The following is a 27,950-nucleotide window of genomic DNA, read 5'->3' on the forward strand; positions in this document are numbered from 1 at the left end:
GCACCACCGGCAATGCTCTCATCTTTATTTCTGTGCTCGGGGCCGGTCGCGTGTGCACCAGAGGCCGGGGGAGCCGCGACCAGCCGGTCGGGGAGGGGCTACAGGAGCGTCACCGCCACCCCCGGGGGCTCAGAAAACAAAGTCCTGAGCCGAGGGCCGCGGCGGCCGCCTGGGGTCCCGGCTGTCACTCTCAATGAGCAGCCGGGGGTTACTTTCTCTGGCTTCTCTCAGCACCTTCTGGAAGTGAGTGTCCGATTCATCGATTTTCATCCTGGGGACAAGGGGACAAGGTTTGCCTCAGGTGCCCTGCGTCGGCGATTCGGGGCAGCGTCCCCTTTCTGGGTCATGCTGTGCCGATGGGACGGGAGGAGGCCCCAGGTGCACAGCACGGGAACCCTGCAGAGCTCTGGGTGCTCGAGGCCCGTGGAGGCAGACAGAATGTTCTGGTATCTGCCAGCTCCACCGTGCATAGACGGGCTGTCCCAGAACAGGCTGCAGGCCCTGGACCCAGCCGGGCGTAGGAGAGCTGCCTCTGCCCCAGCTCCGGTCCTGGGGCCCGTCAGCGGGAGCCGTTTTCAGGTGTGGGTGTGGGGACAGCGACAGGGGGCGCATCACAGGCCGGAGGCACTGTCTCTAACCGGCCGTCCTCATACCCTGACCCTTCACCCCAAGACTCAGGCCCAGAAAGGGAGGTCTGGTTGACCCAGGCAGCCAGCCCCGCTGTGGGCCTTGTGGGGACCGCTGACCGCTAGCTGATGGGGGGGGGGTGGGGGCAGCCTCTTGAGCCCCTCTGGGACCCACGTGGCCCTGGGGAGTCCCAGGCTAACTCAGCGCGGGGATTCCTGCTCCTGCCCGGTCACAGTCACTTCAGCCACGAGGATCCCTGCTGCACCTGAAGTTCCAGGTCTGCACACTCCTGGGAAGGGGCTCCGGGCTCCTTGGTGCCATGGTTACAAGTAGCCCCACCCCCAAGGGGCGGCCGTGTGATCCACCCAGACCCCTCCCGCCAGAACGCACATCCAAGAACCCGGCGTGGATGCGCCCGGCTGCTTTGCAGAGGCACCACGGGCTCTGGGGGTCGCTTCCCCGCGGCGAGGGCTGACGGCCACATTTCCGCCCCAGGACACCACCCGTGTTCCAGAGCCAGGGGGGGAGGGACAAGTCTGAGTCGTCCTCGCCCTCCCAGCAACAGGAGGAGCTTGTGGGAGGTGCGGCTGGGCAGCCAGCACCCCCAGATGAGCCTCAGCCGGACGGCACCCCGAGGCCCGCGGGGTTCTGCCCCGCCCGCCCCGTCGTACCTGAGTGTGCGCAGGGGGCACCGTGCCAGCTTCAGGGCCTCACACAGCATCTTCACGCCACTGAACCCCAGGCTGTTCTGGCCCAAGTCCAGGCTGACCAGGGTCTGGTTGATGGCAAGCGCGGAGGACAGGTCGGCACAGCTGAACGGGGGGATGGAGCACCCCCACAACCTGCGACGACACACAAACCCTCGGCCAGTGCCGCCGAGACTGGCCCGCGGGCCAGGAGTGCCGCCAGCACGCCCAGGGGTGCGGTACACCACGCCCAAGGGAGCATTTTCGGGGGGGTCGGAGCATAGCTGGGGCACTGGACAGCGACCGTGGAGGCCTGGGGGAGAAGAGGTGGAGCCGTGGAGGGCTGGAGCTGCAGGCCAAGGAGCAGCCTGTGTGGAAGCTTCGCCCCGCACACCAGACTGAGCCGCGGACAGTGGAGGGAGAGGGGCCTGGTTGCCTAGGACGTTGGTGCCGCGAGTCCCAGCTCAGAAGCCACCCTCACCGGCGCCACGGCTCACTAGGCTAATCCTCTGCCTTGCGGCGCCGGCACACCGGGTTCTAGTCCAGGTCGGGGCGCCGGATTCTGTCCCGGTTGCTCCTCTTCCAGGCCAGCTCTCTGCTGTGGCCCGGGAGTGCAGTGGAGGATGGCCCAAGTGCTTGGGCCCTGCACCCCATGGGAGACCAGGAGAAGCACCTGGCTCGTGCCTTTGGATCATTGGAGGGTGAACCAACGACAAAGGAAGACCTTTCTCTGTCACTGTCCACTCTGTCCAAAAAAAAAAAAAAAAAAAAAGCCACCCTCACTGCTTGGCTGGAAACCCGTGGGGGAGTGAGGTGGCCGGAGCACAGCCGCCCGCGCACCCCGAGCTCAGGGGAGGCGGGAACGGGGCCCAGGGATTGGCACGGGGCCGATGACCCCAGTGTGGACCCAGACCGCAGGTTTCAGAAGGGAGATGGCACACACACGATCTCGTTCCTACTCAGTAGGACCGTTTGAGATTTCTCGTTCCGAAGCTGGGAAGTGATCCATCCCCCTCCGCACAAGTGCCTCACCTGTCAGTCAATCCCGGGGGAGGGGAGAGAGCTCTCTTCCACCCGGAGTTGTCAGGTGGGCGGGGAAAATTAAGGATGGGGCCGGCGCCGTGGCACAGGGGGTTAAGCCTCCCCCTGCAACGCCGGCTTCCCGCATAGGCGCCAAGTCCCGGCTGCTGCTCTTCCAGTCCAGCTCTCTGCTGTGGCCTGGGAGAGCAGTGGAAGATGGCCCAGGTGCTTGGGCCCCTGCACCAGCGTGGGAGACCTGGAAGAAGCTCCTGGCTTCGAAGTGGCCCAGCTCCAGCCATTGTGGCCATTTGGGGAGTGGACCAGCAGATGGATGACCTCTCTGGCCTTCTACCTCTTGAACAAGATCTTTAAAAAGTGGAAGAACGCACAGATGTCCGAGGTGTGTGCACGTGTGAGACAAGGGAGTAGGCGCAGGTCTGAGAGCACTCTGCAAACCCACTGTTAACTGACCCACTTCCTGAGCTACCGGGAGGCCGGAAGCTAGAGCCCACCACGTGCAGGGCAGCCCCCCTTCCTGGTGCTGGGCCACAGCCCTTCCCCCACCCCCACCGCTCTCCTGCCGGCACCTGCAGACCATGAGCGGTGCCGACTGGTGGCTCCCTGTTGCCGAGCTAAGGCTGCCCCCCCCCCCGCCCCCGCCCAGGTGAACTGCAGCGAGGCTGGGGCTTCTAGAATGCTCATGGCCGACTGCAGCCTCATTCATGTTTACCAAGGTGGTGCACGTGTCCACACAGAACGGGCTACGACCCAGACACACAGCCCTGCCACGCGTAACATGCGTGGACTTGGTGGCCATCCGTGTGACAAGACCCAGGAAGACTGTGACCTCACTTTAATGCCGTCTAGTGAGCCGGTCCCTCACGGGCGAGGTCCCTGTGTCCGTGCGTCTGGTCCACATAGGAGCTGGGACACGTCCTGCGCGTGTTCCCGGAGCCAGCGTTTCCGGGTGCCACAGCCGAGCCACCCCTGATGGTTGGGAGCTGGACAGGAGTGGCTGCTTTGTGGTTTAGAGAGAGGTCTTCCTTCCATTGGTTCACCCCCCCAAGTGGCCGCTATGGCTGGCGCACTGTGCTGATCTGAAACCAGGAGCCAGGTGCTTCCTCCTGGTCTCCCATGTGGGTGCAGGGCCCAAGCACTTGGGCCATCCTCCACTGCACTCCCTGGCCACAGCAGAGAGCTGGCCTGGAAGAGGAGCAACCGGGAGAGAATCCGGTGCCCCGACCTGGACTAGAACCCGGTGTGCCGGCGCTGCAGCCGGAGGATTAGCCTAGTGAGCCGCGGCGCCTACCTGAGCCAACACATCCTTAACACCGTTTGCGGGTGCCCCGTGGGGCGCTAAGCCAGGCCCCAGCCCTTCAGCTGCCTGTCGGAGCCCCCGGGTCGTCCGCGGAGCCGTGTGCTCGCGACCCCGACACGGCCGAGCGGGGACTCACCACAGGCACTGCAGGTTACAGCAGGGGTCCTTCAGGGCCTCGCACAGGAAGCGCAGCCCCGCCAGCCCGATGTGGTTCAGCCCGAGGTCCAGGTGCGTCAGGCTCGACGTCTGCTGCAGGAGCCGGGAGAGCGCGGCGCAGCCCTCGCTGGTGACGTTGCAGCACCAGAGCCTGGAAGTCACCCCCCCGGAGGGCGGGAGCACCCGTGAGCCCTGCAGCCTCCCGCCGCGGGCTCACGAGCTCAGGGGCTATGCGGACGTAGAAGTGACGTCACGGGGCCGGGCGGCAGGTGAACAGTGGTCCCGGAGCACCCAGGTACCTGCGGACGTGACCCCTGGACCTGACGGAGGGGCTCGGGGATAAGGAGGTGGGGGCACCCTGGGTGGGCCCCATGCAGTCACGAGGGTTCGGGGAAGAGGGAGCGGAGAACCGCAACCAGAGTTGTGCACGAGGAGCCGGAGGGCCCCGGGGCCGCCGCTGCTGCTCTCGACGCTGGCGGGGAGCCGAGCCACCAGCCACGGCTGGCAGGCGGAGGCGTCCGAGTGCCTCTGGACTTTGTTACCTTAGTTCTGGGAGTTCAGTGGGGGAGGGGCCCTTCCCTTCCACCTCGCTCCAGCCGTGAGCTCCGGGCTTTACTCTGCGCGGGGGGTGGGGGGTGGGGGTGGGCAGTTTCACACCCCCGCCGCCTTCAGGCACAGCCTAAAGCGAGTTCACGGGAAAGCTGACCCTGTCCGGCTCCGAGGCGACCTCAGGGGGTCACGCCACTGCAGCCCTGTCCCTCTCCGAAGCTCGTCCTGCGATTTACGTGCCGACGCAGGGTCGCACGGACTTTGTCCAAAACCTGCTTCTACAGTCACACAAGACAGCTCTTAGAATGCAAGTGAGGAAAGCAAACAAGACCTGGAGACCAGCTACATCCGACTCCCTGCCGAGCCCCCTCTCCTCCTAGCTCGTCCCACGGCCACCTCTCCCCGGGACTCCGCAGCGGCGGCCCCTGGCTGCAAACCCAAGCCATTCAGAGGAACAGCCGAGCGTTCTAACTGTGCTACCTGAAGCGCGGAGGGCTGGGTGCGCACACAGGCACACACGGACACACAGGCATGGACACACGGACAGAGGCACACACGACGCATGCATGCATACAGACACGCACAGACACAGGCAGGCACACACGGACACACAGGCATACAGACATGCACACAGGCACACATGGACACAGGCATGAATACAGGCATAAACAGACACAGGAATGTAAACAGGCACACGACGCATGCATGTAGACACGCACAGACACAGGCATGCATACAGACATGCACAGACATACACAGACACACAGACATACAGACACACAGGCAGGCACACACGGACACAGGCACACGCAGAGCGTGGGACCTACACCAGCGTCTGCAGGCAGCACTCGGGGTAGCTCAAGCCCTCGCACAGCACCTTCACCCCGCCGTCCCCAAGGTCGTTCTCGGCCAGGCTCAGGTGCGTCAGCCGCTGGTTGACGATCAGAGCCGAGCTGAGCTCCTTGCAGGAAGCCTCGGTGAGGTGGCAGCTCTCCAGCCTGCGCAGGAACCACGCGCCCAGTCAGACGGGGGAACCCAGCGCCCCGCCTTCGCGGTGCCCAAACCGCCTCCCTCTGCCCCTCCCAGCTGTCACAGTGGGAGCCAGCGCCGGCTTGGGCGGGAGGTCCCCTGTGGCCGTCTCTCCCCTCGACGGCCCAGACGGGACCTGAGGTTTTCTCCACAAGAAGGAGAGAGCGAGGGAGACTCACGACAGCCGCTGCAGCAGGCACCGCGGGTGTCTCAGGGCCACACACAGCAGCTTGGCGCCGGTGTCCAGGAGCTCGACGGCAGTGAGGTTCAGGAACATGAGGGACTGGTTCTCGGCCAGGGCCAGGGCCAGGGCGGCCCACTGCTGAGTGGTGGCGGAGCAGGACGCCAGCCTGCGACGGGGACGGGCACACGTCAGCGGGGAGGACCCGCACGCCGCGGGGCTACCCGAGCAGGGGCTGTGGGCGTGGGGTCCCCCCAGGTTGTCTCCTGGTACTCTGTGCTCACCTGGGAGATGTGCTAGGAACACCCCCGGGCCACGGCCCCAGAGTGAGGCGGGGACTTGGGTTTGTAGCGGGCGAGTCCCCAGCTGCTGCCGCTGGCCTGGGGACTCCAGGTGCAGAATTGCCCTTAGACACCCAGTCGGCCAGGCTGCCCACTGCACGACGCGGCACCCACGCCCCGGGCCCGCAGACCCCCGGCACGGGACGTCACGTGTCCCCGCGGCCCCAGTCTGGTTTCTAAGAAGCCCTCTCTCACACCGAGTGCCAGCAATCTCATCTCCAAGTCGGGAGCAAAAGCCACGCCCACACCCCCATGGTTCACCGGGGGGAATGCCGGCCTGGAAGCTCAAAGCTGCACAGATCTACCTGCTGTCACTTCCCCTCTGGCCAAGCCGAGCGGAGCAGCCGCACACGACCTGCGAGATGGCTCACGAGGCTGGGCACGAGCTTCCGATAAACCAACCACCTCGCGGGGCCTGTTCCTGTTCCGCTATCGGTTTATGCACTGAGCCACAGGTCAGGGGCCTGGAGCTTCCACTAGGAGCTTCTCCCTGGTTGACCCTCACCGGAAGGGAAAAAGGGTTGCCGATGACGGCAGTGACCGCCCAAGGCATCGGTGCCTGGGCTTGGTCTCGTCCCCCCCTGGTCCCCGTGAGACAGACGCGATCCGTTTTGCTGCTGGAAGACCTGGGCTCTCGGCTAACCTCACATCTACTGAGGCAAAGCCGCCACTCAGTGCCGACGGCCACTGTCAACCAGGTCCCTGCTCTGACCCAGACAGGGTTGGCAAGGCTCAGGGAGCCGTGTGACGTGCCAGGGTCACGTCAGGGCAGCCGTGGGGACAGCCCCCCGGGCGCAGCACATGCCAGACGCCCACCCCAGGGAGGGGCGAGCCGGCCCTGAGCCACCAGGGGGCGCCCAGGTTCCGGGTGTCAGGGGCTCAGTGTTCCGCACAGGTCCCATCTCCCGCCCTGGGTGTGTCTTGGGGACCTCGGGGACAGCGGGGACACCCTCTCCTCCCCCCACCCCTGCCGTGGATTTGCAGCTTGCCGTCTGGGCTCGCGGCAGCTCCGCCTGCACGAGGAGGGTTTATCAGCGAGGCAGACTTACTGCAGATACTGCAGCCGACAATACGGGTGTCTCAGGACCTCGCACAGCGCGGGGAGCACGTCCACCTGGTCACAGCCTTGCAGGGTGAGGTGCGTGACGGTCCTGTGGCCGTGCACGGAGAGGCAGAGGTCCCGGTAGGCGTCCGCCGGCTGAGTGTTTCTGAGGCTAGGGGAGAAGGGCCCGAGTGTCTGTCCCCAGACGGCACCCACAGGGCGGGGGGCCGCCGCGCCGTTTCTCTGGGGACTGCTTCCTACAGGGTAGGTTCTGAGGTGTCCAGATACCAGCGACACGCTCGGATGCTTGTGCGCTCTGCCAGAGGGCTGCCACCTACAGGCCCCGTCACGGCCGACTTCTGTTACCCCCCCCCCCCCCCCTGCGTGGCAAGGATGCTCCGGCAGCACCTGTAGCGAGCCTCAGGCACACAGGACCCCAGTCTGGTCGCTGTGGCCGAGCAGCAGTGCCCCGGGTGTCCACGAGCGCCGTGTGCCTTCCCCAGCCCCTCCCCTTAGGGGCTGGGACAGTCACTTCAGACAACTTACAGCTCTGCACCTGTTCCCGGGCGCGCTCCCGGGGGGCACCTGTGGTGAATCCCATGTCCCGTGCAATACCGAGTTCCAACCTTCAGTACCCGGATTGCACGGCCAACGCAGTTCTCGGCGAGCAAGAGCCCTGTGAGCCCTGCGTCGAGGGCAACCTAAGGCAGTGCCTACTTGTGGCTTGCGAGGGTCTCAGCCACACTGACAACTGCAGACGCCAGTCAGCCTAGGGGGTGAGCTGTTTGGTCTCTGCCCCCCATCCGTACACCTGCTGACTTACGCCTGCGGGACGTGGCTGGTGCGTTACCACAGAGGAGTCTCTGGCCCAGGCAGACTCTGAAATGCTGTCTCCCATGGAGAAGAGCACCATGTGCTCGGAACCCGAGTGAGTGGGGTGACTGCCTCTCCCCCAAACCTCTAACTCTGGCCTTTCCTTGCAGTCAACTGGCTATGTATTCGTGGGTCAGACGGGCACACTGGGCACTTCGAAAAGTTCAGAGGGGCGGGCGCTGTGGCGTAATGGGCTAAGCCTCTGTCTGAGCCAACAGCATCCCATGTGGGCTCCAGTTTGAGCCCCGGCTGCTCCACTTCCAATCCAGCTCTCTGCTGTGGCCTGGGAAAGCAGTGGAGGATGGCCTGAGTACTTGGGCCCCTGCACCCATGTGGGAGACCTGGAAGAAGCTCCTGGCTCCAGATTGGTTCAGCTCCGACCACTGGGGCCGTTTGGGGAGTGAACCAGCAGATGGAAGACCCTTTCTCTCTGTCTCTCCCTCTAATTCTACCTTCCAAAATAAAACTTACAGAAGTTTGCAGAGAAAATGGCATTAAGAGATGACCTCACTGGCGGCATGAGATTGGAAGTTCACGTGCAGGTTTTTATAAGGTGCATTCTGCAGCCCCCGAGCGACCGAACACCAACGTCTCAGACACATCTCGGCCCAGCAATGTCTACCTCTGCTCATTGGGGGCCCCTGGCCAGGGAAGACTTTGCACCCTCTGGGGGACATCTGGCCATGTCTGGGACACTTTTGGGGTATCCCAAGTCGGGGGGGGGCAGTGCTGCAGTTTGCCAACCAGCCCCGCTCCCCCCGCCCCCGCCATCAGGTCACAAAGCCTCCCACGTGGAGCCCTGTCATCACAGGAGGATGCAAATGGCCCCCAGGACCCAGATGCCAGCAGTGTGCACGTCTAGACCGCGTGTCACGTCGTGTTAACATGACCCGGTGTGGTTCTCCCACTACCCAAAGGCGGCTCAGGGCCAGCTCGGCTCCTCGCGTCTTGGGCACCCGGCTGGAGCCTGGGTCAGGGATGCGACTGTCGTTCCAGCACCAGCGACTCAAGAACCTGGGTCCTGCCCCGGGGATCTCAGCCCGAGGCCAGCGCCACTTACGCCACTTTCTGGAGGCAACAGGAGGAAGCCGCGAGGTGGTCGCACAGCGCCTGCACGGCCGGGGCGCTCAGCACGCTCTGGCTGATGTCCAGGAAGGTGAGCTTGGAGCTGGAGTCCAGCACAGAGCAGAGGTTGGTCCAGCAGAGCAGCAGGTGTTTGTCGTCCCGGGACCTGCAGGGGGCAGAAGCCGTTACTGAGCCAGCGGCGCTGGCGCCCCGCGTGCGCCTGTCCTGGCAGAGGCGACGGGACGGCTCCGGGCCACGCCCGTCACCAGCTAGTGCAACCCTCACAGTCGATGCGTCCATCGTTCAGCACAGCACCCGTCAGCTGTCTAACATTCAGTTCTGGAGGAAGAGCTGCCGCGGGACAGCCCGGCGTGGGTGGGGCGGGTCCAGACCCCCGCCGTGTCACGGAGCGGTTAAGGCAGGATACGCGCCGAGAGCTGGTGTCTGAGTGCCTCAGTGTGTCTATACTGCCAGGCGCCTCGAGCTAACCAGAAGCCTCTTGGCCTCGAATCGTACCTGCAAGAACTTCTCTAAGTCAGACTGACTTTCCGAGAGTGTTTCCTCTGGGGTCTGCACTGGGTGGAGATTTGGGGGTTGATATGGTCTGTTTTTGCAGTTTTTTTTTTTTTTTTGGACAGGCAGAGTGGACAGTGAGAGAGAGACAGAGAGAAAGGTCTTCCTTTGCCGTTGGTTCACCCTCCAGTGGCCGCCGCGGCCGGCGCACCGCACTGATCCGATGGCAGGAGCCAGGAGCCAGGTGCTTCTCCTGGTCTCCCATGGGGTGCAGGGCCCAAGCACCTGGGCCATCCTCCACTGCACTCCCTGGCCACAGCAGAGAGCTGGCCTGGAAGAGGGGCAACCGGGACAGAATCCGGCGCCCCAACCGGGACTAGAACCCGGTGTGCCGGCGCTGCTAGGCGGAGGATTAGCCTAGTGAGCCGCGGCACCGGCCCTGTTTTTGCAGTCTTTAAGGTTTATTTAAAGAATTACAGAGAGGCAGACATCGACACATACACCTGCTGGTTTACTCCCCAAATGGCTGCAACAGCTGGAGCTGAGCTGATCCAGAGCCAGGAGCCTCTTCCAGGTCTCCCATGAGGGTGCAGGGGCCTAAGAACTTGGGCCATCTTCTACTGCTTTCCCAGGCCACATCAGAGAGCTGGATCGGAAGTGGAGCAGCTGGGACTAGAACTGGCGTCCAGATGGGATGCTGGCACTGCAGGTGGCGGCTTTACCTGCTATGCCCTGCAGGAGGCAGCAGAGGCCGCTGCTACCCACATGCCACACCCAGGAGGCGGCCCGGGTTCTGGCTGCGGCCTGGCACAGCCCTGGGTCTGGCCATGGTGGGTATCTGGGGAGCATACCAGTGGATGCGGGTGCGCCCCCTCCTTCTGTGTCTCGTTAACGATCAAGACAAAGCAGGAGCTTGTGTTACTAATCAGATCAATCAGACCCAAAGCCATCCATGCCCTTCCCCGTGTCTCCGTCAGGAGCCCTAGGAACCAGGCAGCCAGGCTGTGGGCAGCGGGTAGTCAGATTCAACTTTCCCTACACCAGTGTTAAATAGAAGCGGCACAAGGATCATTTCGAGGGGTTGGCGCTGTGGTGTAGCAGGTAAAGCCACTGCTTGCAGTGCCGGCATCCCATCTAGGCGCCGGTTCGAGTCCCGGCTGCTCCACTTCTGATCCAGCTCTGCTATGGCCTGGGAAAGCAGTGGAAGATGGCCCAAGTCCTTGGGCCCCTGCACCCACATGGGAGACCCAGAAGGAACTCCTGGCTTCGGATCAGCTCAGCCCTGGCTGTTGCAGTCATTTGGGGAGAGAACCAGCAGGTGGAAGACCTCTCTTCTGGCTCCACCTCTATCTTTCAAATAAATCTTTAAAAAGGCTCGTTTCCACTCCAGATGGTGGGCACGCGAGAGACGAGGTTGTTGGTACTTTTCTTGTTCAAACACCTTGCAACAGCCACCTGCAGAGGAGAGACCTGGGTGCCCTGGGGCACACACCCTGGGGCACCTGCGGAGACAGAGACCAGGCCTGTGGACTTGGGTTTTCAGGAGGGCAGGAGGAAGCCCCCTGAGACTCCGTGGAGAACGGGTATTACAGGAGAACCATGGACTCCTCCATGTTACACCGAAACCAACAGCTTAAAGCTCCACTTCCTGGGGCTGTGCTGTGGTGTGGTAGATTAAGCCTCTACCTGCAGTGCCGGCATCCTACATGGGTGCCGGTTCCAGTCCTGGGCGTTCCACTTCCGATCCAGCTCCCTGCTAACGTGCCAGGGAAAGTGGTGGAGGACAGCCCAGGTGCTTGGCCCCTGCGCCCACATGGCAGACCCGGGAGGGATCCTGTTTGGATCATTTTGCAGCCGTTGTGGCCATCTGGGGAGTGAACCAGTGGATGGAAGACCTGTCTCTCCCTCTCTGTCTGAAACTGCCTCTCAAATCGAAAAGTCTTAAAAAAAAAAAAAAAAAAAAAAAAAAAAAAAAAAAAAAAGCCCTTCAATTTCCCATGGGTATCTTGAAGTCTCCTTGTATTTTTTTTTTTGACAGGCAGAGTGGGGAGGGGGAGAGAGAGAGAGAGAGAGAGAGAGAGAGAGAGAGAGAGAGAGAAAGGTCTTCCTTTGCCGTTGGTTCACCCTCCAATGGCCGCGCTGATCCGAAGGCAGGAGCCAGGTGCTTCTCCTGGTCTCCCATGGGGTGCAGGGCCCAAGCACTTGGGCCATCCTCCACTGCACTCCCGGGCCACAGCAGAGAGCTGGCCTGGAAGAGGGGCAACCGGGACAGAATCCGGCGCCCTGACCGGGACTAGAACCCGGGGTGCCGGCGCCACAGGCGGAGGATTAGCCTAGTGAGCCGCGGCGCTGGCCGTATGTGCTAACTTCTGATGGTCCACGTGCTCCCTGAGGGGGGGGGGCGGTAACTCAGGTTAGCGGCATTTAAGGACACTGGAACGGCGGGGAGATGCACACGGGGGCGAGAGGCAGGCGACAGAGGGAGGAGGGGGCCCGGTCTCACCTGGCGCCCGCAGCCTCTTCGTCGGCCGCGTCCGGGGTGAAGACGGCCTTGTCCACCTGCAGCCGGAGGCTTTGCAGGTTCTGGGAGCGCTGGAGGCAGAAGGCGGCCTGTGCCAGCTCCGTGGCGTCCCGCAGGTGCACGGTCAGCTCCTGGAAGGGCACCATGGCCTTGCGCACCAGCGCGTCGTCCTGGGACTCGTGCAGGCAGCACAGCGCCTCGGCGGTGTCCAGGTCGGCCAGCACCGGGCGGCCCTCCTCGGCGTCCAGCAGCTCCTGCAGGACCCGCGTGGACATGCGGCAGCCGAACGCGGCCTCCAGCTCCCGGGCCCGCCCCCGGTTCAGGAGGCCGAAGAGGAAGCGCCCGGTCCAGGCCAGGCCGGGGTTGTCGGCCCGCGCCTTGGTGGAGAACAGCTGCCGCACGGCCCCGACGTCCTCGTCGTCGGCGCCGCCCGCCTCGCCGCCCTCCGCGGCCTCCAGCAGGTAGAACAGGGCGCCCAGGCACTGCTGCACACTGAGGTGCACGAAGGAGTAGCTGCCGGCACGGTCGCCATCCTCCCGGAGCACGCCGCCGGCCACGAAGGGGCGCAGCTCCGGCTCGGCCAACCCCAGCGCGCGCAGCTCCGGCCCGCAGAACCCGGACACCTGCGCCCAGACGCCGCGCGCTGCCAGCAGGCTCAGCGCCCCGAGCGCGGCGCGCAGGTGCGGGCCGGGCGCGCAGCAGCCGCACAGGAAGCGCAGGAAGAGCTCGGTGGTGGTGGCGCAGGCCGCCGCGGGGTCCTCGCCGCGCTCCAGCTGGGCGCCCAGGCAGGCGCAGGTCAGCCAGCACACGGCGGGCGCGGCGCCCAGGTCGAACAAGGCCGCGTTGCCCCTCGCGGCGTCCAGGGCCCGCAGCGCCTGCGCCTCGTCCGGGAAGCGCCGCAGGAAGTAGAGCTTCCGGTCCTGCTCCGAGAAGCCGCGCACCTGGATGAGCAGCGGCTGCTCCACCAGGATGCGCAGCTCCCGCAGCGCCTGCGGCCGCGTGGTCACCAGCACGGTGGCCCGGGGCAGCAGCTTGCGCTTCAGCAGGCTGCTCAGCAGCACGGGCACGGGCTTGGGCTGTGTCCAGTCGCCGCAGATGTCGCTGACCAGGGCCCCCGTGGGCGCGCGCAGCTCGTCGAAGCCGTCCAGCACCAGCAGCACGTGGCGCGCCTGCGTGGCACCCCGCACCACGGCGTCCCGCAGCTCCGGGCAGTCCCTGCTGAGCAGCTCGGCGAAGGTGCAGGCCGGCTCGCCGCGGAGCTCTGGGCAGCTGAGGTAGAAGGCGAACTGGAAGGGCAGGCCCAGGCCGCGCTGCAGCCAGTCCCGCAGCACCTTGCGCGCCAGCACGCTCTTGCCCACGCCCGCGGGGCCCTGCAGCACCACGCTGTGCGGGAACGGCCCCTCATGCGCCTTGGGGCTGCAGAATGGGATGAGCGCCTCGTATCTGCGGGCGAACGCCTGGATGCTCTCGGCGTCCCCGAGCCGCAGGTCGTCCTCCCAGGCCTTGGCGAACTTCTGCTTCAGCACGCTTCGGTACGCTTCCTCCTTGCCTTCAGCGGGGCCGGCGAGGCGGGGAGCGAGAGACAGGACGGAGCGGGTTAGGCCTCGGGGATGGTGGTAGGCGGGAAGGGAGACAGCAACCCGGCTCCGAGCTCGGGCTCAGGATCCGACGCGGACCCGGCGTTTCCTCCTTCCAAGGCTTTAGCTTTTCTCACGTCTGACGCTTTTTTCCCCTGGAGTTCTGTAACCCCTGCCCCGGCACCAGCGCGAGCTTCATCAGAAAGCAGGAGTGCCGGGCTGGCGCTGTGGTGCGGCACGTAGCTCCGTGTCCAGAGCTCCCTGCCAGTGCACCTGGGGAAGCAGCCGAAGATGGCCCCTGTCCCCCCCCCACGGGAGACCTGGATGAAGCTGCTGGCTTTGGCCTGGCCCAGCCCTGGCTGTGCTGGGCTTGAGGGTGGACAACCTCTCTGGTTTAAGTAAACAGGAAAGTTAGAAGTACGACGATGCCCCAGGCTCCACGGAACCCACACCCGCGTCTGAACTTCTCGGTCCAGGCTGTGCCGAGAAGTGCCGACTCGGGGAAGGGTGGGGCAGACACCTGTGTCCTGGGGAGCTGCAATGGGCCAACGCCAGCTCTGCCCACTCTCCGCCTCCTGCTGGACTCGGACAAGCCCAGGACAGCGGCAGACACACCTTCCCCACGACAGCTGTAACTCACCCGTCTCACAGTGAGCAGGCGACGGCACGCACCCGTGTGGAGTCTCCACCAACTCCAATATCTTACCCAGGAGAAACCAAGACGTCTACACAGCGGCTGCCACACGAGCTCAGAACACCCTCTTCAGCCCAAGGATTCTCTTGAGCGGACAGTGATTACGAAGGCAGACGCCAGCAGAGCCCTCGGCCCCGTTTTCCCAAGCAGAGCCTGGCTGTGCCAAGCCAGCCTCCTCCCCTGTCCAGCAGGCAGCACACGGCTGACCAGGGCTGACCTTCGACCCCCTCCTGCCGGGAGAAGGCACCAGCGCCATCTCCGCGGCCAGCGCCCTGCGCCCACCACCCAGGCAGCTCCAGGTCCTTGTCTCGCCGTGGTCGGCTGGAGCTTGAACAGCTGTGTCCCTGGGTGTCTTGCATGTGCGTAGGACACGCGTGCCACACTGTCTTCACTTTAGGGGCCCTCACCAATGACCTGAGTGAGGAGGAGACAAGTCGCACCCCCCCCCTCTAGTTCTCAGCATTTGCGCCAATCAGGAGGTAGAGACAGGATGTTTGTTGGAGTCCACTGCCGGGGTGGGGGGGTACGTCCACAGAACCCACGATCCCTCGGCAACCCCGGGGCTGGATCGGGGACCTGTGCACCATCCAGGAACCTCATGCACACCAACCAAAGAAACCTCACGCGATCCAGCGAAGGCCAACCCAGAGAACAGTTGCCTGGGGCAGGCAAGTGGTCCCCGGGGGTCTCCTGGGTCAGCGGGGCTGTCTGCACGGCTCTGCCTGCGCCAGGCACCAGGCGGTGGTGCACCTGACTAATCCACGTGCCGCACTTCAAGCAGCTGACCAACAATGCAGGCAGACCGAGTGAAGAGGGGGCTTTGACCAGGGAGTCTGCTCGGGCCACCCACGCGTGGGCGTCAGCAGAGCCCACCGTCAGGAAGCGCAGGGAAGCCACGCCCCACCCTCAGCCCCTCACCATCAGAACCTGGACGCTCCCCCGGGCTCGCCTTCCCCTCTGCGAGCTTCCCCTCCCTTCGCTCCCCCCGGCTCACCTTCCCCTCCCTTCGCTCCCTGCCCGCGGTTCCCACCTCACCTGGGTCCTTGAGGTGCTCCAGCGGGTCCTCCATGCGCGCGCACTTCGCGGGGTGAGTCCACACGATCCCTGGAGAGGAGAGGAGACGTTACCGCCCGCGTGGGAACTCCTGTGGAAGGCGGCGGGGCCTCCAGCTCAACCAGGGCTCTTAACAGTCCTGAGTGGGTGAGGATGCTAGTGAGGGGCCAGGACCCCAGGCTCGCGCCCCCTTCCTGGGGGAGTCCCTCTGCAGGTCGGAACACGGCCTTGCCCCGCCCAACGTGGAGCCGGGTCCTGGGTGCGCGGTGAGCGCCGGCAGCCCCAGGTGGCACACGTCCATTACGCGGGAGAGAGCTGGGGTTGGGCAGCAGGTGCGAGGCCGTGGCTGGTGTGGCATGGACACCACTTCCCGGTGGACTTTTGAGTGGGAGGATTAAACTGCCACGTGCTGAGAGCCTTGGGATACACGCACAGCCACGTCGTTAGCATTGTGCGTGCTGCCCTCTCACCTAGTGCAGTAGGGGGTTGGCACTCGCAACGCGCCAGCTGGCGAGTAAGGAGCGGTGGTGACATTGCCGCATCACCAGACAGGGACCCAGGTCTGGCACAGCCACGCCTGTCCACAGGCCGACTCGCCCTGGCACCTGCAGGGTGTAACCCCTGGTGTCCCAGATGAGACGGGCAGGGTGTGTAGCGCTTGGTGGGAGGAGACATAGTCGAAGCTCGCCATTAGCAATGACGTGAGAGTGCAGGGGGAGGGCTGAGCGAGACCTGCACCCAGGCCCACCGGGACCCACGGGCTCAGTGCGCAGCCCGAGGCGCAGGGGCCGGGAGGATCCCGCACCCGCAGCAGAGCGAGAGCTACAGCTCAGGGACGTTGAACCTACAATGAGTGGAAGGAGCCTGTCAGAGACAGACACCGTGAGCTGTCCCGCGTGCAGCCCACGGAAGTGGAACCAGGAGCCGAGGGCAGCTGTCAGGGGTGGGGGCGTCCATCCAAGGGCGCCGAATTCCTGTTAGGCATCAGATTGTGCCAACTCCCAGTGTGCACCGAGTACAGCCGACTCCTGTCGGGTGCCACAGATCAAGACAGGAACTGGGGCCGGTGCTGTGGCGCAGCGGGTAAAGCTACCGCCTGAGGCGCTGGCATCCCATACAGGCACCGGTTCTAGTCCTGGCAGCTCCACTTCTGATCCAGCTCTCTGCTGTGGCCTGGGAAAGCTGTGGAAAGTGGCCCAAGTGCTTGGGCCCCTGCACCCACGTGGGAGACCTGGAAGAAGCTCCTGGCTCCTGATCAGCCCATCTCCAGCTGCTGTGGCCGTCTGGGGAGTGAACTGGCAGATGGAAGCTCTCTCTGGTTCCACCTCTCTGCAACTCTGCCTTTCAAATAAATAAAATAAATCTGAGATAAGAGGACCTGCCCGGTGCTGGTTCACCCAGAGCAGCCGAGCACCTTTGCTTTTCCTGAAACACGCCAAAGGCCAGAGCCAGTGGCCCCGGGGCTGAGACGTGGGCCACGGCGGCCGTCACTGCAGGACCTCGGGGGCAGTGGTCAGACCATCCGGGCGCAGGCCCGAGTGGCTGCCAAGGGACTTCCCCCAGGTAGCTGTGGCTTTGGTCATCAGCATCTCAGTTTGTTGCTGATGCCAAGAGAACGCTGAAAATAACCAGTGACTGCAAGTCTCTTGGCTGGAGTTGGTCAGCCACGCCCCCCACCTCCCCGTGAGGGGCCACGTGGTCTCGGCCACGCCCACCGTGTCGGCCACGGCAGCCCCCGCCCACGGGAGCGGCTCAGGCAGCACCTCAGATGGACGCCAGAGCTGGAGTTCCACGGACGTCCACGTTCACCGCTTAGACTTCACGTCGTTTTCTAACACAGGTATCGTCGTAAGACTGCCTTCGTCACGTACAGTGCGACCTTCGCTGGGAGCCGGTGGGCAGGGGAAGCAGCCTGCTGGCTCAGATGCCCGCTGGGGCACCGGCTTCCCATACGGGGACACCGGGGCTCGACCCAGCTTCCTGCCAAGGCCGACCCGGGGAGGCAGCAGTGACGGCTCACTAAACTGGGTTCCCAATCCCACGGGGCGGGGCGGGGCGGGGGGGCTTGGACCGGGCTTTTGGTTTCCAGCTTTGGAACCAAGCTCAGCCCCGGCTGCTGCAGGCTTGTCAACGGGAGCCATTGCTCAGTTAAAAAGGCAAAGTTTAATACTGTTAAAAAAAAGGCAATCCATGCATCCTTTTTCCTTATTTTTAAATCAACTTTGGAGAGTCATCTTAAGCATGGATTCCTACTTTGTGCAAAAAACAAGCTCATCTTTTAGCTTCATGTTCCATGAAATGGTTCGAGTACCTTGCACAGACACGGTGGGGCACCATCCTTAGCTGTGGGCCACACCCAGCAGGTGGGGGCCGAGCATCTCGCCAGGCCCGTTTGTTAACCCCAAAGCCTGCAGCTCGGCTGCACCCCAAGGGGAGACTCACTGCTCCCCTATTCGTGGACACAGATTTCTCACACGGTTACTCCGCCCCCAAGCCTGGCAGGAGCCCAGGAGGCAGGGCCAGCGCCACCCCGCGTTTCCAGTGCTCCACACGCTATCCTTTTAAAAGAAACCCGGGCTCCCAAATCTCGAACAGCCAAAGCCCTGAGCGAGGTCACTTACGTAACGCCATGGGTTTCTCCTGGAGCGATTTCTGAGAGAGTTCTGAAAGGAGAAGAAATTGGTGTCATTTCGAGCCCAGAGCCTGGGAGCTTCCAAACCTGTCGTCCCCCGGAGCCGGCTGCAGGCTCAGCCCTCGCCTTTGCCCTAAGGCCAGGAACAGGAGAACGGGGTCGAACCGTCACCTAGACCAACAGCGCTTCCAGGGGCACGAGGCCTGGCGGCCCCAAGTTTTTCCAGATTGTTCAAGTGCATTTGCAGGATCGTTAGCACAACGATGGGGGCGGATGTGTTCATTAGCTTGATTTAAAGCAACCTACGCTGTCCATCAAAGCATCCCACCACACCCCAGAAGTGTGTGCAACCATCTGCCAGTGGAAAACCAAACGCCGGGGCAGCCGTTTAGCCGGCCTGCCGAGCGCCCGTGTGCCCCTCCGAGTGCCCGGGCTCTGTCCCAGCTCCCATTATCGACCGATTCCTGCCAGGGCAGAAGCGGCAGTGCCAAGGACAAGTTGCCGAGCCCCTCCTCCCCACGTGGGAGACCGGGATGGAATCCCAGCTCCTGGCTTCGGCCCCAGGCCAGACTTGACTGCTGGGGGAACTGGGGCTGAAGCCAGTGGGTGGACACTCCTGTCCCTCCCTCTGCCTCTCTAGTCAAAACACACAAGTGGAAGCAGAGCTGTCTGAGATGGAGCTGGACAGAAACCTGCTAACCAGGGTCCTCAAGGCAGCTAAACAGCACGCCAGCGAGGCGGCCAAGCACCTGTCACCTTAGCACGGGGCCTGCTACAGTGGCTGAAGGGAAGCAGCCAATTTTCCCCGATTTTTACTTCTCTAGAATGTAACCACTTTACCATGGAACCATAGAAACATTATCAGGCAGGCAGCACGGCACAGTCAGAGCCCGGGGCGTGCACTCAGCCCGGGGTATACAGTTCAGAGCCCGGGGTGCGCACTCAGCCCGGGGTATACAGCTGGCCCTCACTGTCCACGAGGTACTGGTTCTGGGGCTTCCAGACACCGGATCCAGGATTCCCGCATTGGCTCACAGGCACGTCCCACGCACCCAGGAGCCACACGTGGCCAGTGTCAGGCCAACCGCTCCAGACTGTTTCTCAGCCTTGGATGTGTGGGTGCACTGCCCGGGGAGCCGACAAGGGCGCAGACCAATGGTCCGACTCAGCATCGCCAGTGGACTTCACTAAGGCTCCCAGGGCAGCCAGACGTACGACAACGGCTGTCCCCTCGGGGAGATTTTGCAGAGACGCTCGGCCCCGGTCGGAAACGCTCGGGGCGCGCCTGAGCTGGGAAAGGGCGCCACCTAGTGGAGGTGCTGTGCTGTGCGCCTGGGCACAGGGAAGCTCCCGCCTAGGAACCTCCGCACCTGGTCAGAGCCGCAGAGCGTGGATGCGTGCGAGTGTGCGCCAGCGAAACACCAGGCCCAAAGGGCACCCACGCGGGAGCGGGACACGAATCAGAACAGTCTAACCTCAGAACCGAGTGCATTTGGGACGCATCATCTTGACCAGAAGGGACAGGTGGTGGGGCTGCCCGCACAGCTACACATGCGGAGTGTAGACGGGCGGAACCCAATGGCCAGGGCAGTGCCCGAAGGCTTCGGGAGCGTCCAGCACCGGTGCTGAGGACGCCCAGTGTCTCCAGGGCTGTGTTACCGTGGTTCACAACCACGAGGGGCCGGTGCTGTGGTGCAGTAGGCTAAACCTGCACCGCGGCCATCCCATACGGGCGCTGGTTCTAGTCCTGGCCGCTCCACTTCTGATCCAGCTCTCTGCTGTGGCCTGGGAAAGCAGTGGAGGATGGCCCGAGTCCTTGGACCCCTGCACCCACGTGGGAGACCTGGAGGAAGCTCCTGGCTTTGGATCAGTCCCACTCTGGCCGTTGTAGCCAACTGGGGAGCGAACCAGTGTCTGGAAGACCTAACTACCTCTCAAATAATTCTTTAAAAAAAGGACCAGAAACCCAGCGCGGGCCAGGTCCTGCTCACCTCCGAGCTCGTCCTTGGCTTGCTCGGACAGATCCATGCGGTTCATCTTCTCGAAGACCTGCACGGTCACCGTCTCCACCCAGTACCGGGGGCAGTGGGCGGCCAGCATCTCGGCCAGCCGCCGCCCGTCGGCCTCCTTGATCTCGGCCGGGGCCACCCGCTGCAGCTCATTCTGCTGGCACAGGTTCTTCAGGATGTTCTTGAACGTGGTCAGCTCGTCCTGGTCCAGCTGCTCCAGCAGCACCGGCAGGTTGAAGCTGCGGGAGGGAGCCACCGCCTCCATCGCGTCCCGCACGCCAGAGCCCAGCTTTCGCGTGTGTGCAGCGTGAAGGGAACGAAGGGACAGAGATGCCAAGTCAGTACTCGCACCTCAAACCCGGCCGCGGCCGGGCTGCTCCCGGGGCGAGCGTCCAGCCCAGCAGCTACGGCGCCCACGCCCCACACTGGGGCCCCTTGGTTCACACCCCAGCTCCTGGCCCCCTGGTTCACACCCCAGCTCCTGGCCCCCTGGTTCACACCCCAGCTCCTGGCCCCAGTTTCTTGCTAACAGACCCCGAGAGGCATCAGTGGCGGCTCAAGTATTGGGTGCCTGCCACCCACACAGGAGACCTGGGTGGAGCTCCAGGCTCCCAGCTCTGACCCCAGCCCAGCCAAGGCTCTTGTGAGCATACAGTGACTCAGGGGTGGGCGCTGTGGCATCATAGGTTGAGCCTCCACCTGTGGCACTGGCACCAGCTGCTCTACTTCCCATCCAGCTGTGTGGCCTGGGAAAGCAGAAGAAGATGGCCCAAGTCCTTGGGCCCCTGTGCCTGCATGGGAGACCTGAAGCAGCTCCTGGATCCTGGCTTCAGTTTGGTGACGCTCCAGCCATTGCAGCCAGTTGGGGAGTGAACCAGCAGATGGAAGACCTCTCTGTCTCTCTAATTCTACCTCTCAAGTAAATCTTAAAACATGTGATTCAGTGGTTAGGAGCTCTCTTCCCCACCTTGAATAACTTTGTTTTAATAAAAGGACCAGCTCTGCATTGGAGGTCAAGTTCACCACTCTTACTCCTTGGCTTGACAGATAATTCACCTGTTCCCAGTCTCAGACTCGGGTTGTGCAAGTGACACTTCCTGTCTGCTCAGGGGGTGGGGTGTGGGGGAGTCCCCCCCAGGAGCAGGGGGAGTGCGGAGAGAGACAGGTCCCGAGTTTTCCTCCCCGGAGACAAAACCGAACACAAGGTCAATGCATCACCGACAGCGTCTTTGCCAAGTGCTGGGGAATGGCCCGTTCCTGTTATCCAGGACCGGCAGGAGACCGGCACAGGGCCGACTCCAGGACTCCGGAGGCCCACGTGGGTGGGTGGGTGGCTCACCGAGACCAACACAAAAAGAGGGACTCCACCCACCCACACGGCTTCCGCCCAGCCGGAGGATTCGGAGACGGTGCCCGCACCCTGTATCTGGTAAAGGGTTAGCATCCAACACACCCAAGAACTCCCAACTCTAACAAGGAAAACTTGATGGACAGAAACTATCAAAGGACCCAAGTAGTTTTCCCAGGACCCCAGCAGCCAACAGGCACAGAAGGGTGTTCAGCTCCACGGTCCCCGGGAAGCGCCCTCAAGACAGCAGATCCGTGGGACAAGAGCGCACCCCCCTCCTCACAGGGAGCCCAGATGTCCCGCTGAGGGGGCTGTGCTGCTGCAGCCAGCATGGAAACCAGCAACGGGGGGGGGGGGAGCTCCTCAGGAGGTCAATAGAGCCCGCCCCCCAACACAGGAGGTGGGCGGGACAAGAGGGGCGGGAGAGGTACAGCCCTCAGCCAGGACGCCCAGGGCCACCAGTGACCGCTTCTCCCCCAGAGCCTCCAGGGGGCGCCTAACCCTGCAGACTTCAATAAGAAGCACAAGGACTACAGATAGCAGAGACTTTGTGGGGGCTGAAAGCGGGCAGACAGGGGCAGACAGGGGCAGACAGGGGCAGACAGGGGCAGACAGGGGCAGACAGGGGCAGACAGGGATGCATGTGCTGCGTCTCCCCCTGGCCCCTAGTCTGGTGGTTAACTCAAATACCTGGAGCAGGAGCTTAGCTCCGGTCTCCCACCGGGGCTGGAGCCAGCACCTGGCGTCTCCCAGGGTGCGCATCTGGGCACGGAGGCCAGGTACTGAAGCTGGCATCTTAACCAGCGGCTTTGTCGGGGGGGGGGCAGGGCGAGATGCCCTCTCTTCTGAGAGGTGGCGGCAGCCGTGGCCTGGCCAACGCCATTCCTACAACGAGGCACCTGTGAGGAGGCACACCTTTGCTCAAAGGGTTACGTGATCAAGTGCATCAAGATGGTTTACGGGGCTGGCACTGTGGCGTAGGGTAAGCCCCTGCCCATGGTGTTGTCATCCCATACGGGCACCGGTTCAAGTCTTGGCTGCTCCACTTCCAATCCAGTTCCCTGCTGTGTCCTGGGAGAGCAGAAGATGGCCCAGGTGCTTGGGCCCCTGCACCCAGGTGGGAGACCCGGAGGAAGCTCCTGGCTTTGCATCGGTGCAGCTCCAGCCATTGCAGCCACTGGGGAGTGAACCAGCGGATGGAAGACCTCTCTCTAACTCTGCTTCAAGGAATACATCTTTTTAAAAAGAAAAATATTTAAAAAAATATTCTTTACAATGCAGGAAAGAGCAATGCAGGGGGCTGAGTGCGTGCTGTCTTCCCACAGCTGTGAGGGCTGAAGCCGAGGTCCTAACTCCCAGCCTCACTCCAGAACCTGCAGATCCCAATGCACCCAGCAGTCGTGTGGGAAACAGGGAGATCTACAAGCCAGTCGATTAGAAAACACAGAATGAAGCATTTAAAGGAGGACACAGATTAAGTCCAATTTATCACAGCCTGATGAGGGGCGGAGTTTGGTGCAGTGGCCCCATTCCCCACCAGGGGCGCCCACATCCCACAGTGCCTGGTTCAAGTCCCGACTGCTCCACTTCCTGCTACTCTGCACCAGGCAGCCAGCATGTGACAACCCAAGCACGAGGGTCCCTGCCACCCGCCCCACCCGCCCCACCCCAGGAGCGTTCCGAGCTTCTGGCTTTGGCCTGACCCAGCCCTGGCTGTCGCAGGCATTTGGGGAGTGAACCAACAGATGGAGGACCCGTGTGCCTTTCTAATAAGGGGGCATTGAGAAGCCGTGGGGTTCAAGGCTGGAGATCATTAGGCAGCGCTGGCTGTATCGTTATGTTGGGAAGCGGGAGACACTGCCCAGGAACATGGCTACAGCTGTGGCAGTGAGAACCCCGGGCAGAAAGGCCGCAGACACTCGGCCACTGGTGGCTGGGGGTGCACCCACGCCGCGGAGACTGCAGTGGTTTCGGCTGCCCCGCCTCTAACCACAAGTATTTTATCATTTCGTAGGGGGAAGATCCAGCTCCATTACGGAAACCGGTCAGGGGAGAACCACAAAGCCATCTTTGTGCCGGGCAGACAAGGTCTCGGGACAACAGCGAGAGGAGGAGCCAGAGGGCACGGGTTTCAGACAAGTTCTGGGCGGGAGGTCCCCCAGATGGCAGGGACTGGTGGGTAGCACCGCACTGTGTATCCCACACTTGAGATCTCCAGTGTTTATCACGCCAAACGGTACCTCCGGGAGGTGATGGTGTTGGCTGGATGGTGGCAATCCTCCCGCGAGGCGCACCACCACGTCGTACAGCTCCGACGTGCGCAGCTGTTACCTATGCCTCAGAAAGCCAGAGACGCAAACGAGCACAGGAAAAACCCCAGGTTGGACCCCAGCCCCCGGTGGCCTGGCCGCTGTCCACAGGTGACCAGGACCCCTCTCCCGTCCCCCTGCGGGCAGCACAAGACGCTTACGTAGGAGGCGTGCTGCTGCCCCTCGCTCTGCCTGGGCCGAGTTAATGCAACCTACGCTCACGTTCCAGCGACTTTAAGAGCATCAACACCTCCACTGCAAACCGAGGCCGCCCTCGCTGAGAACAGCGATTTTGTCTTAGTGTGGCTGGTACAGCGGAGTTTGTCGACAAAGACCAACAAGGAACTAAGAACCCCTAAAACAGCATAGCAGTGTAAGCCGGCAGGTATTTGCAAAAAAGCCAAGACAAGCAGATTCCGCGCTCAGCGGTCAAACTAATGCCTAACGCCAGACCGACTTCTTGATGGCTAACGTGGCTTCCGCCAGGGCTCCCCCCGGGAGTCACTGGCAGCCGGAACGCTCTCCCGCAGTTATAACGTAGTGGAACGTGCCAACGCTCAGGCTTGGGGGTGGTGTGGTGTGGACGTGGGGGACTGTGTGCGTCGCCCCTAGAAACGGAATTACACAGAAACGGAATTACACGTTTCTTTTGATGCCAAAAATCGTTGAGGTTTATGCAAACACGGCATCTCACCAAGTCAGGAAAAGAACCGTGCATACATTTCAAAACACAAACTTCCATGTTAATTCCGTTTTCTGTGACCTTTGAAGCTCCCTCGCTCCTGGTAACAGCTGGGGGTGGATGGGAAACGCGAGCACCCGGAGGCCTGGGGGGCGGTGCTAGACCCTCTGCTCCGCACCCACTCAGGTGTTTGACGGACAGCGCCCCCTGCCGGCGTCCTGGGGAATCACGCTGGGTGATGGCGTCAACACCACCTGTGACTGATGGATGGCGCCTCCAGCTCCGGCCGCAGCCGGGGAGCGGGGCTGCGGGGCGGGGGTTGGATCCACGCAGCGGCCGCCGACGCAGAGCCTGGGCTCAGGACACAGGTGAGTGGCGTTAACCGCGCAGGGAGGGTAACGCGAGCCTCTCGTGAGCTAGACGGGAATGGTGGGGATGGCGTTAGCGAAGGCACCTGCAGAAGGTTTAGCTCCCGAAGCCGAGTCGGATTGATCTAAAAGGCTGAATCGACTGGAGATATCGAAGGCAACGCCTTCTGTTAAGTCTTCGGAAAACCCAAGGCTCCCAGGACCCCACCCAGCTGCAGCACGAGGTCTAGAGGGTGCTTGATGAAGCCCATGGAAAAATGCATTGTCTTATTGTGGTGCAAGAGGACTTCGGAGTCTGCCTCGTTTCTCCCATACCAGCTCTCTCCACAAGTGTTCTGAAGCGCCCTCGTATTTTTCTTGGGATTCTACCTGCAGATGCGTCCCAAATCCCACCAGGGGCCAGAAACGAAAACCTACAAACGCTAGTCTCCTCCTGGGAGCCCACAGCCACCGGCCCTGCATCTCTAGACAGACGCCTCTATGGCCTTCTCCCGCCTCACGGAACCACCGAGCTTCTCGCAAAGACGGGAGGGCCCAGCAGGAGGGAGACGTGGTCACAGCCACAGAAGCCGTGAGTGGAGGCTCCTGCCCAGGCCTTGCGCTAACAGGAGCTCAGCTCCAGACCCCAGCAATCCTGCAAGGCGAGAAACCCGAATATTCCAGAAAAAGGAGGCAGACCCTCCCAGGGGAAGCGAGAAGTGAGCAGGAAGGGACTCACCTCCCGGACGCTCAGCCAGGGCCTCCCGGGCTCCGAGGGCGGCAGGTGCAGGCAGCGTGGTTAAATGGGGTCTCTTTACGCCCGAGCTCTGTGATTGGTCCTCAGGACTTGAGCCCCGCCCATGCACCTGTGCCCAGGTGCTGGCTGGAGACCATTTCTTCGACCTGAGCGTCCTGGTCTCTCGTGGGTCTCAGCTGCGCCTTACGCTCGCCTGTCTGCAGCTTCATGGCAAAGGGTCAGCACCCAGGGGCTCAGGCCCGGGGATCAGATCGGGACTGCCCAGCCCCCGGGGTTCTTTAGGGTCCCAGATGATCGCAATTGCAGCCGAGCTGATTGCTGATGGCCTGTGGCTGTGGTCGCCTGCCGTCTGCTTCCCCGAGACAACGTGCGCCCCAGCCCCCATTGGTGATGCACTTGAGAGCTTGTGGAAAATACAATGAGAGGACACTTTGGTGCACAGAGAGACCTTCAGAAAGTTTATGGAAAATGCATATTCATGGATTTCAACTTTTTTGCACCAAAGTAAACTTTTCTAATGTCCCCATAGAACGTCCTATAAACGACACAGTAACTACAGCACACAGGAAAAGGGCCGGTTCCCAGTCTAGGCAGGCAGGGGTAACTTTGTAGCTGAAGGAGCGGATTGGCAGCTGGCTTGCTGTGCAGGTGTTGCTGTTGGCGCGGCCTCTGCCTACTGATCCAGCCAGCCAGCGGCTCAGCGGCTCAGCGGCAGGAGTCCTGGCCCAGGCCTTCAACACAGAAGCCACACGGGGGCCTGCAGGTGTTCCACCAGCCACATTGTGCGAAGAACCAGGCAGAATGGATGTTTGTGGTGCGCTTCGCCCAGTGTATCCAGAATGTCGGTTGAACACGCGGTCAATAGAAAGCGATTGCCCATGTTCCCGGGAGTGCGATGGCTGCGTCGTGTGGTCGACCCGTTTCCTGAGGACTCCCCATGCCGTTTTCCAATCCGTGTCCCCACCAGCAGCGTACGTGTGCAAGGTCCACATTTGGCAAAACTTAAAAAAAAATATAAAAATGGAAAATGCAAATTGTGTAGCAGCCTTTCTTTTATTTCGGCATTTTTGAGCCAGAAGAAAGGTGCCTTGCAATCATAGTCACTGGGCCTTTCTACACTGCTCTTTCCCAGGAGGCTTTCACAATTAGCATCACTCGGTCCCGCTGTCCAGGAGCTGGGTAGCCAGAGGCTCCCCCGGGGCCAGGGCTGGACCCAAGGGCAGCAAGGTGACCCCTGGCTTTGGGGGGGGAGTCGGGGACCCAGGGGTGGTCCCCTGCCCTGGGCGGTGTCAGTGAGACTCGGGGAGACAGGAAGGTTCTCGCCTCCTCATCTCCACGAGAGGACGAGGCAGAAGGGGACAGACGGAGGGAGACAATAATGATAACAAGAGCGCCGATGACCCGGTGCCGGCCACTGTGCCCGGCACCCACACACGTGTGCTGTGAGGACTCATCGCCGCCCCCCCCCGACAGGGTGGGGCAGGTGCACACCCATTTCCCAGGTGAGACCCCGAGGACGAGGAGCATTTAGGAAACCTGTCTGAGGCCTTGGCAATCGCCGGCAGCTGGAGCTTCCTGATGCCTGGCTCCTAACCGGGCTCGGTCACCTGTTCCAGGGGGAGTGGGGGAGGCGGGGGGCGGGGCAGGGGGAGCGGGAGCTGTGAGCACGCGCCAGGCCACGCGGTGGCACCGGAGCTGCTCACAGCTGCAGTCTTCAGTGGACTGTGGGTGTGAGGTTGTGGAGCCCAGCTCTAGAACTCACATTCTGGGGCTGGCACTGTGGTGCAGCGGCTAAAGCTACCACCTGCAGTGCCGGCATCCCATACGGGCACCAGTTCAAGTCCCGGCTGCTCCACTTCCCATCCAGCTCTCTGCTGTGGCCTGGGGAAGCAGTGGAGGATGGCCCAAGTGCTTGGGCCCCTGCACCCGCGTGGGAGACCTGGAGGAAGCTCCTGGCTCCTGGCTTCAGATCGGCGCAGCTCTCGCTGTTGTGGCCAATGGGGGAGTGAACCAGCACATGGAAGACAAGACCTCTCTTTTTTTGTCTCTCCCTCTCTTCCTGTAACACCACTTTTCAAATAAATAAATCTTAAAAAATCCTTAGCATTTGAACAACTGAATCTGTCAAAAAATCACGCCCTATTCTTCCCCAGCCTGCAGCTATCACCCCTTAAGTCCCTATTCCCATGAGTTCAGCTCCTTTTATTTATTTGTTAACAATTTATTTGTTTATATGTTTGAAAGGCAGAGTTATGGGGGGTGGCCTTCTGTCTACTGGTCCACTCCCCAAATGGCTGTAGTGGCTATGGATGGACCAAGCCGAAGCCAGGAGCCTGGAGTTCCATCAGGGTCTCCCACATGGGTGCAGGTGCCCACGCACTTGAGCCATCTCCCACTGCTTTCTCACGTGCATTAGCCGGGAACTGGATGGCAGTGGAGCAGCCGAGACTCGAACCCGTGCTCCTGTATGGGATGCCGGCGTCTCAGGCAGCACCTTCACTCCACTCGCTGAGTCACATTGCTGGCCCAGGTTCAATTATTATGTTTTTTCAAAAGAGATGTTTCATTTAATGAATACAAATTTCGTAAGCACAACTTTAGGAATAGAGTGATTCTACCCA

General features: G+C 62.3%; 1 protein-coding gene across 1 annotated transcript; it reads right to left on the reverse strand.

The window, feature by feature from the left end:
* Positions 1 to 2: 2 nt before the first annotated feature.
* On the reverse strand, positions 3 to 26,316 carry NLRP2 (NLR family pyrin domain containing 2). Its single transcript, XM_070061987.2, has 12 exons — positions 25,312 to 26,316; positions 19,869 to 20,175; positions 17,867 to 17,908; positions 15,228 to 15,296; positions 11,904 to 13,470; positions 8,883 to 9,053; positions 6,957 to 7,121; positions 5,565 to 5,735; positions 5,184 to 5,354; positions 3,788 to 3,958; positions 1,299 to 1,469; positions 3 to 271 (listed from the first exon to the last, which is right to left on the reverse strand). The coding sequence occupies exons 2-12, from the start codon at positions 20,149 to 20,151 to the stop codon at positions 130 to 132; spliced, it is 3,123 nt and encodes a 1,040-aa protein (XP_069918088.2). The 5' UTR covers positions 20,152 to 20,175; positions 25,312 to 26,316; the 3' UTR covers positions 3 to 129.
* Positions 26,317 to 27,950: the final 1,634 nt, after the last annotated feature.

The sequence above is a fragment of the Oryctolagus cuniculus genome, chromosome 18 (genome assembly GCF_051225735.1).
Source record: "Oryctolagus cuniculus isolate XC-2025 breed Fujian yellow rabbit chromosome 18, ASM5122573v1, whole genome shotgun sequence".
NCBI classification, from domain to species: domain Eukaryota; kingdom Metazoa; phylum Chordata; class Mammalia; order Lagomorpha; family Leporidae; genus Oryctolagus; species Oryctolagus cuniculus.